This window comes from Palaemon carinicauda, unplaced genomic scaffold, assembly GCF_036898095.1.
Source record: "Palaemon carinicauda isolate YSFRI2023 unplaced genomic scaffold, ASM3689809v2 scaffold1657, whole genome shotgun sequence".
Lineage (NCBI taxonomy): Eukaryota > Metazoa > Arthropoda > Malacostraca > Decapoda > Palaemonidae > Palaemon > Palaemon carinicauda.
The window spans coordinates 32,924-43,407 of record NW_027169211.1 but is presented as its reverse complement, the minus strand read 5'-3'; the positions used below and the strand labels follow the sequence as shown (position 1 = coordinate 43,407).

At 37.4% G+C, this 10,484-nt stretch overlaps 1 protein-coding gene across 1 annotated transcript; it reads left to right on the top strand.

Annotated features, from left to right (window-relative positions):
• Window positions 1-64: 64 nt before the first annotated feature.
• Window positions 65-2,479, top strand: LOC137635737 (uncharacterized). Its single transcript, XM_068368191.1, has 7 exons — window positions 65-156; window positions 619-713; window positions 839-944; window positions 1,094-1,178; window positions 1,401-1,495; window positions 1,641-1,764; window positions 1,986-2,479. Exons 2-7 carry the CDS (start codon window positions 647-649, stop codon window positions 2,127-2,129), a joined length of 621 nt encoding a protein of 206 aa, XP_068224292.1. The 5' UTR covers window positions 65-156; window positions 619-646; the 3' UTR covers window positions 2,130-2,479.
• Window positions 2,480-10,484: the final 8,005 nt, after the last annotated feature.

The following is a 10,484-nucleotide window of genomic DNA, read 5'->3' as shown; positions in this document are numbered from 1 at the left end:
AGTCGGCTTTGGTTCTTGGCGGGGGGGGGGTTCAGGGATATCCAATTGGTATTTATAGGTCCAGGCCTCCGGAATCACAAGCACTGTTGTGGTGGTGTCCGTCAGATCTTCTCTGCTTCCTCCGTCGTCTCCTTCTGCAGGACACAAGACGTTGTTGTGAGTTGGACTTGGTCTCTTTGATAGTCAGTCATTCTCTGGGGACTGAGATATTTCTATTGCCAGCTCACCTTTCATGAGTTGAGATGAGAACAAAACTTTAGAAATGACCCATTTCTAAAAGTGAAATATTCTTTCATACAATTTGTACAGTTATTAAAATGGGGGCATTGCTGTTTCTAATAATTACAGTGAGTTATACTGTTTCTAATGATTATAGACCACATGTCTTTCAATATAAAAAGAGAAGGAGAGTTGAACAACTACTGATTACAGTCTAAAATTATATATATAAATATATATATATATATATATATATATATATATATATATATATATATATATATATATATATATATATATATATATATATATATATATAATTAATCAGTCTCTCTCTCTCTCTCTCTCTCTCTCTCTCTCTCTCTCTCTCTCTCTCTCTCTCTCTCTCTCTCTTTACAGGTCGTCAGTAAAACGCTCTCCCTCAGCCATGTTCCAGAGAGCATTGATCCTGGTGGCAATTTCAGCTGCCTTTGCATCAGAGATTCCGCCTCCAAGTAAGTAAACAAGAGGTTGAAAGAGCTTTGTTAAATTGTGCGGTGTCTGAGTTCTCCTTTTTGAAGTTGTTTACTGTTGCTTGCTTTACTCATTTAGTTTATGTTGAATATTCCTTTCCTTTCAGCAACATATCAGACCATTACTTATGAACTACAAACGGCGCTTCGTCCAGAGGATCCATACACGTTCCCCATTATCATCGAATTCAGTTATACTCGTGACCACATCATGTAAGCTATGAATAACAAACGAGGACGTGAATTTCGTTTTCGGTAACTTGCTTAAGAGAAAATATACATTAAAAACATTTTGCAACATTTTATTATGATGTAAGCATTGTATATCTTCTAAGCTGAAGCTGATTTTTTTTTTCTTTCAGATTCCTCTTCGACTTCCATAACCTGATATTTGCAGGATTTTCCAATGTTAACTGCACCTACTTACATGAATCTTTCGATAACTTGGTAAGGAATCATTATAAAATCTTCGTATTTTGTTACCTAATTAATGTGTTATTCTGAAGACAACTAAACAAAACAATTGTTTGTGGCTCGTTTGATTTTTGTATATCATTTCTTTGACAAGAAGAAATAATTAATTTGTCTTCATCCTAATTCTCATCTACTTCTAATTAATTAATACCACACAAATTCTCTGTCTCTACGAATAATTCCTGATCTTTATAGACAACACTGAACCTCGAAGGACACGAATTGGAATTCAATAGCAATAATGCCTATATACACATTAATACCAATGATCCACAAGCAACCGACTTTAGGTGAGTATTTCCAAAACTGACTTTACCCGTATATTATCTGTCATTCCTGTAGCATTGTTGAACAAAAATTCTTGTCTAATTTGAACTTTAAGAGATAAGAGATTAGTCAATTGCCGTTAACAAAGGTTTTTTTTTCTACTATCAGTTCGCAGCTGCGTTTCTATACTCTGGATTTGAGGTTCAAAATTGACAGTTATACGCCGTATCCCTTCAGTCTCTGCATCACCAGAGATACTCTCCAAATAACCTTCTATGCTGAAGGAATCAGGGTAAATGCTCCCTTTTCTCTTCCTTAATTAGGTCACATATATGGTCAACTCTTATTATTCACTTTATTCATCATTTCCGTGTTTATAAGAACAATATACAATGGAAAAAATGTTGATCTAACTAAAAAAAAAAAAAAGAAATTATGAATGATTTGACAGTCTCGTGAAATTGGTGTTATGAATGTGATTTCCACCATGTCTTTTTGTATCTTTCCTCTCAGACTTACACTAGATTCCCACAAGTGGATCAGGAGCTGAATGATCATCCAAAAGAAGTGGTAGAGGCTATAAATCGTTATCTTCCTCGCCTTGCCAACAACTTCACCACAGCACTCAACAATATACTTTGCCCAACCAGTCGTTGACGAAGGCAGCCTCCCTTCGGGGGAATTGTCGACTACCCCTAAATGGATTCCGGACTCTGGCACCCGGTGGAGGTCTAGGGACTGCTGGCAGAGGCTAAGAAGAAGAAGAAGCCCCTTTTACATGTACCGTAGTTCCATGAAGAAGAAAGAGGAATTATACTCTTGATACTAACATTCAGATATGTTCAAATCATTAGCAATTGATAATCATATTTTCTTTTTCTGTGATTTTTTAAATTAAATTTAGAAAGCTTATTATTATGCAATAACCATTTGCTTTATATTCGCTTACATAGAAAGTACAAAACCTTTGTTTTTTAAATACCCAAACATTTTTAAAACAAAAATAATGAAATGTTTAAAAGCAGTTATTTGTCATATCAATAGTATCATATAAAATAATTGGTCTATTTCGGTCTTCTTATCCTTATGACTCTAGATGATGAGGGAAATTTAAAACTATAATTGTACAACATATCGTTTTATATAAATCTATCCATGAATACAATGTTGGATAAATATCTTATTGATATATATATATATATATATATATATATATATATATATATATATATATATATATATATATATATATATATATATATATATATATATATATATATATATATATATATATATATATATATATATATATATGTTAATGATTATTATTATACGGGTCTATTATTCTTAAACTTATTTTATCTAGGGTAAGTGAGAATTACAAAAAAATTGATGGAGGATTTGAATAGAAAAAGCAGAAATGTAGGACTAAGAATTGATACGAGTAACACTAAGATAATGTTCAATGAAAACGCAGAGAGACAGCTAATAGGAGTTATGGACGAACATCTGGCGATTCTTAATGAATATACATACTTAGGACAGACAGTATGTGGTTCCCCATAACATGAGATAAAAAATAAAAGAATTATAAACGTGGTATGGAGAACTTTTGGTAAACAACATGAGATTATCAAGGGTAAACTTCCATTCTCTCTCTCTCTCTCTCTCTCTCTCTCTCTCTCTCTCTCTCTCTCTCTCTCTCTCTCTCTCTCTCTCTCTCTCTGACACTCGACACGTAAAACAAAGTTTTTTTTCCTAATGGAAAGAAAAGTTATTCACTGGAGACTTAAAACAACGTTATAAGGGACAAATATTGAGAATGTCTCGAATTTCTAAAAGTCTTCGCTATTGATCTGATGAGAAATTGTCTGAAGTTAGTTGAGTTTGAAAGACGAGTTTTGGAAGAAGAAGAAGAGTCTGGTTCCTTCACCTGAGAAGACCTACGGATGATGATGATGATGATGATGAGAGGGACTTGTGTTACATTACTTATTTGTGAAATATCAAACCTTTAACAAATCCATCTTTTGTTGTTTACATCTTTGCAGGAAAGGTTAATGGGGAAGCAGATGGACCAGTGGCTCTCGGTGTTGGTCTCCCTCCCAAGGTCTCATCTTTGTTAATGGGGATGGAGGGGGAGGGAGGGAGGGGCAGGGAGGGGAGGAGAGGGGAAGAGAAGGGAAGGGAAGGGGAGGGGATGAGGAGGGGAGGGAAAGGGAAGGGGAACAGAAGGGAGGAGAGTAGGATGGGATCGGAGGGGAGGGGAAGGTGGGGAGGGGAGGGGAAGGAAAGGGGTGAGGGAAGGGGAGTAGGATGGAATCGAAGGGGAGGAGAAGGTAGGGAGGGAAGGGGAGGGAGGGGAAGGGAGGGGAGGAGAGGGGAAGAGCAGGGGAGGGAAGGGGAGGGGATGAGGAGAGGAGGGAAGAGGAAGGGAACTGAGGAGGGGAAGGAAAGGGGGGGAGGGGAGGGGAGTAGGATGGGATCGGAGGGGAGGAGAAGGTGGGGAGGGGAGGGGAGGGGAGGAAGAGGAGGAGGAGGAGGAGGAGGAGGATAGAGGGGAGGGGAAGGGTGACTGCTTACCACCCCCTCCTGAGCGTGAAGAAGAGGAAAAAAGAACAGTTAAGTTAAATAAAAGTTCCATTTAAACTATCAAAGAAAAACTTATTATTGAAGTTCATGGATAAAAATAACCTCAGAAGATATTTCTTTAGACATAGAGGGAAGGAGGACACTGGAGGTGTGTAGGTGCTAAGCCTGCAGCTTCACTCTTTGTGCAAACTGGATGGAGACATAAATCAAATGGAATACTTTTTGAAACTTCCCTTTGCAACATGAGGATAATTGCTAGAATAAACATAAATTTTCTCCAATGAATTTCATTATTGCTTCCCATTGCATATTTATTGCATCCCTAAATACTCATTGATGTTAATCAAAGTTTGACGTCAGATATCACTGAGATGTTCCCTCCTTTCAAAAGAAGCCATCGGTGAGTGACATCTTCAAGTTATAAACTATTCGGGACCTCTCTCTCTCTCTCTCTCTCTCTCTCTCTCTCTCTCTCTCTCTCTCTCTCTCTCTCTCTCTCTCTCTCTCTCTCACAGCACCATTTACATATATTTTCGTTAAATAAATTAATTCTACCTGCCAGATCATCTGACTTTAAAGTGGGAACTAGTTCACATACTTTTACAACGATATTTTCGTTCTTATTCATGAGTTCAGCAACTAAGGTGCCAAGACAATCAGTGATTCCTTCCATGGTAGTGTCCTCATCAAGAACGTCCTGGACGCCACAATATATTATACATTCCTTAATGGGATAGCTGAGTTTCTCTGTGATCCATGATTTTATTAAATCTACATTTGCCTCTTGAAGGGTCCTAACAATCACGTGGTCATCAAGGTCTTCGGATTTTATGCCCTGTAGGCATGAATCTCCTATCAATAGTATGTTCTTTTCGGGGAACACGTTTCCCCCCTCTTCGTAGGATTTGTCTTTACGACGTATGGCAACTTCCAAGGCCTCAATTCTCTCCTCTGCCAATAGTAGTTTTGTCTTTAATTCGTTAATTTCAACTTCCTTTTCTGCTAAATTGTTATTGACAACGTAAAAATTGTCATTCATCTCTCTCACGAACTTATCAAATTTCTGGATAAGTTCAGTTAGATTTGTGTCTGTATTTCCTGAAGTATGGCTGGTTTCAGTGGACGATGTATAAGACGATGATGGCTGTCCATTTACTGACGAGTAATGTAACAGAATTTTGTCTATTAGCTTCTCTTTGGTAGTCCATATTCCTCCCAAGTTTAGTTGGCTGCAATATTTCTGCAACTCGCCTTTGGTGTAATTTGAGTGAAGAAACTCCCAAGATGGATTGTCAAGGGATGATAGAGAGAGAGAGAGAGAGAGAGAGAGAGAGAGAGAGAGAGAGAGAGAGAGAGAGAGAGAGAGAGGTGGTAAGACATTGATTAACTATTGTCATTACTTTTAGTACTTGCTCAAGTACCTTTCCATTCTATATATTGGGCCAATATGTCTTAAAAGAGTTTTGACGCCACCTCTCAACAGAAAGATGAAAGAAATGAATAATTATCTACAACTTGGTAACAGCTGGAATAAAACTTCTAGAGTACTGCGTAGTATTGAGCCACATGATGGAGAAGGCCTGGCTATTAGAATTAACTGCCTGCCTATTATTACGAACAGGATAGAATTGTCCAGGGAGATCTGAATGTAAAGGATGGTCAGAGTTATGAAAAATCTTATGCAACATGCATAATGAACTAAATGAACGACGGTGCCAGAGATTAATATCTAGATCAGGAATAAGAAATTTAATAGACCGTAAGTTTCTGTCCAACAAATTAAATTAAGATGAGAATCAGCAGCTGAAGACCAGACAGGAGAACAATACTCAAAACAAGGAAGAATAAAAGAATTAAAACACTTCTTCAGAATAGATTGATCACTGAATATCTTAAAAGACTTTCTCAATAAGCCAATTTTTTGTGCAATTGAAGAAGACAGACCTTATATGTTTCTCAAAAGTAAATTTGCTGTCGAGAATCACACCTAAAATTTTGAAAGAGTCATACTTATTTAAAGAAACATTATCAATACTGAGATCCGGATGTTGAGGAGCCACCGTCCTTGACCTAATTACAATTATACTTTGAGTTTTGTTGGGATTCAACTTCATACCCCCTAATTTGCACCATGCACTAATTCTAGCTAAATCTCTATCAAGGGATTCACCAACCCTAGATCTACATTCAGGGGATGGAATTGATGCAAAGAGAGTAGCATCATCTGCATATGCAACAAGCTTGTTTTCTAGGCCAAACCACATGTCATGTGTATATAGTATGAAAAGTAATGGGCCAAGAACACTACCCTGTGGAACACCGGATATCACATTCCTATAATCACTATGGGGCCCATCAACAACAACTCTTTGAGATCTATTACTTAAAAATCAATAATAATGCTAAGAAACGACCCACCCACTCCCAACTGTTTCAGTTTGAAAACAAGGGCCTCATGATTAACACGGTCAAAGGCAGCACTAAAATCAAGGCCATTCATACGAACTTCCTGACCACAATCAAAGGATTTCTGTACAGCATTGGAGATTGTAAGAAGGGCATCACATGCTCCAAGGCCTTTACGATAACCAAATTGCAAACTAGGGAGTAGATGATTACCTTCAGCAAACCTATTAAGACGTTTTGTCAGAAGACGTTCAAAAACTTTAGATAATATGGGAGTTATGGAAATTGGGCGGTAATCAGTGGGACTTGAGCTACCACAAACACATTTACATAGAGGAGTAACATTACCAATTCTCCAACTAGTACTAAAAGCTCCTCTTCTTGCTAACTTGCGCAAAATAACAGATAACTTTGGAGCTAGGAAATCTGCTGTCTTTATAAAAAACAAAGGAAAAATACCATTTGGGTCTACACCTCCATAAGCATCAAGGTCCACCAACAGAGCTTTAATCTCACGAGATTGAAAAGCTAAACTAGTTAGTTTAGCCTCAGGAAAACAGGAATGAGGAAGTTCAAGTTTTTCATTACTCTGTTTACTGTCAAAAACATCAGCCAAAAGGGTTGCCTTTTCCTTTGGACAGTGAGTGACTGAGCCATCTGGTTTAAGTAAAGGAGGAACTGTTGCATCTACACCAAAGAGTGCAGATTTAAGGGTAGACCACCATTTATGTTCCCGAGTTGTACCAGAAAGTGTTTCTTTTATGGTTAAATTGTACTCCTTTTCAGTTGAGGCATAAACTCTCTGAGCAAAAGCTCGAAGCTGAGTATAGTTGTTCCAGGTCAAATCTGATCTGTTACCCTTCCAAAATGATAGGCCTCCTGTTTCTCCAAATAAGCACGTCTACAATCATCATTGAACCACGGTTTGTCCTTCACTCAGTACCTTAGCACATGAGAAGGGATACGCCTATCAATTATGTTGACTAGATTCTCATTCAAAGGGACAACAGGATCTACACTATTATATAATTGTGACCAATTCAAGCACAAAAGATCATGTAAAATCCCATTCCAGTCTGCTTGGGATTTCATTTAAATTTTACAAGAATATGATATATCAGGGACAGGCTGCTCAGTCTTCACTAATAATGAAATCAAGGCATGATCAGATGTCCCGACTGGAGAACCAACCTTACTAGTTATAACGCCAGGGGAGTCAGTGTATACGAGGTCCACACAATTACCAGACCTGTGAGTAGCTTCATTTATGATTTGCTCACAGCCTGATTCAGAGGTAAAGTCTAAAGCTCTTAATGATGGCAGCCCATATAAACAAAACTCTTCCCTAAAATACTTATTGCTCCTAAATGGTAAATTGTTACCAAATTAAGAAAATTAAATATTATTAGACTCGTTAATTGTGTATAAGTAAAGTTTTTCATTCTGAACCAAATTCACAAATTATTCCATTATCCATTATTTAAGACAATAACTTTCCTGTTAGAGAGTTATATCAAATGACAACCAATGAGCCTATAACCACATGTTATTATTTGGGATCATTTCCAAAAAAAGTATAATACTGATGAATCAATATTGAATAAATTTCATAGAAAATGTCTCCCCCCCCTAATAGCTCCAACGCCTAGACCTACTCTCCCCTCCCCCCTACAATTTAGTCCTTTATAATCACACTCCACACACTCACACACACACACACACACACACACACACACACACACACATATATATATATATATATATATATATATATATATATATATATATATATATATATATATATATATATATATATATATATATATATATACCACATAGTTATAAATCTTAATCATTATAATGATAAAATTAGTAACTGATGAAACTTTATTGAATTTATAATTAAATATATTTCCTTTGCTTTCCCTCACCTTCACACAGCTTATATGTTACTTATATGGACCACGTACAGTAAATTGTACTTATATAGATCACGTACAGTAAATGCTACTTATATGAACTATGTACAGTAAACAGTTTTATTTGAACCATGTACAGTAAATAGTACTTATATGAACCATGTACAATAAACCGTATTTACATGGACCATATACAGTAATACGGTATTTTTGGGTGAGATAGCCATGTCGTCCTGATGGAAGGTTCCTAATAGTAGCTTCCTAAGGGATATATGTACTACAGTGATATTCCCAGAGAATTTACCTGTAGGTCTCCAGAATTCTAACTCCTGGTGCGAATATCCTTAAAATTTCTCTCAAGGATATCGCATAATATCAGGGGACATATTCTTGACACGCCACATAACAATCTGCACCCCGAATAGCGTTTACGCTTCGAGGAGGAAAGTGGCAAAATTAGAAGGGGAGCCGTATCAAGGCTACCCCAGTTCCCATACTACTATTGAGTATCACGACAGCACCATATCCAAGATGGCGGACATTCCTTGTAGCATTGAGCATGGTGCTACAGATACAATACCTCAGGGAGGGATACTGTGAAGATATTTTCTTTTAGAAAAGAAAGGTGGGTCCATCAGGATGACATGGCTATCTCACCCAAAAATATATTTTTCGCTTCGCTCAAAATCCGCTTTTTGGGCTCAATCCATGTCGTCCTGATGGAAGCATGCCAGAGCATTACTGTATCTGTGGATTTTCATCAGTGCTTTAACCTTGGGACAATATTTCTATGGTCTTCTGGACCATTTGAGACAAATGACGTTACTGTTATCCGTCATTTTCACTAATCGTAACGATGTTAGTGCTTCCTGTCCCCTACAGGGAAGAGTCATATTAGACGGTAGAAAAGGGGCCTCAAGGTTAGCATATATTGTATGAACAAACATAAGTATACACTGGGTATACAAACGGTCTCACGGTTTGTATATATTGTCGGAACAATGTCAGTGTCCATTATATCCATTGCTTGTAAGCATACAATGACATGAAGTTTACTTACATGAGTAAGTCAAAGAACTCTGGCATCTTAAATATGCAAATTGTCGGGCGAATTAGGACGCAATTACATTCTGATAGACATTTATTTCTAATAAATGACTAAATGGGTTAACAAATAAAACGAATGTAGCATGATAAAGGAATTATACATGCGACATATACAGAAATTATTTTCCTTTTTTTGAAAGGGAAGAAATGATGAGTGCCAATCTCAGACTGAAGAAAAATTTTTAATAAAATTTTCTTTCATAATTTCTGTACATGTTATATCCTATCGACACCGTGTACTACGTACACACGGCACGCGTGTTATCTGTATAATTCCACACCTGAGATTTTGAACAGATTTAGTGTCACCATGGTAACACTCATTTAAAAGGGGATCACACTAAAAGTGCTGACACCTTCTCCCTTTAATTGACAGTCCCAATCAAATTAACTGAGCAGAATTAGACGACAGGTTTTAATACACTTCCTGTCGCCACTACATAATGTTTGTAGAACACTCTGGATGATTTCCATCCTGTATATGAGCGAAGCCGCTCAAAGTCCATACACTGAAAAAACTTCAGTGATGAAGCAATTTTTCTCGGATCATGACCTGCGGGAGTAATATCAGGATCTGCTCTGCGAATAAAGAAGGTGAGCTTCGCCTTCAGTTGTTTTAGGGATAAGTTTGATCCAGAGGTTTATCCTTTAGAGAGCTGTCCTCCCCTGAAGTCTGAAGTTCTACGAAGATAGACCTTTAGACACTCTACAGGACATAGAGAGACATCTTCCTTCAGAGGACAGATTCTCCAGGGACCCCACCTCTTAGAGGGTAGCTCGTTCTTAGCGAGATAGGCTGGATCAGGAAAGAGATTCAGTTCTCCCACTTCTGTGAAGTGAATGTGGCCCTCATCTCTAGATAGGGCCACTATTTTACTAACTCTAGCCCCAGAGGCTATAGAGAACAGAAAAATAACCTTTTGGGTTAGATCCTTGAGGGAACAATCTTCATTATTCACAGAAGAGGCATAATGTAGGACCTTATCCA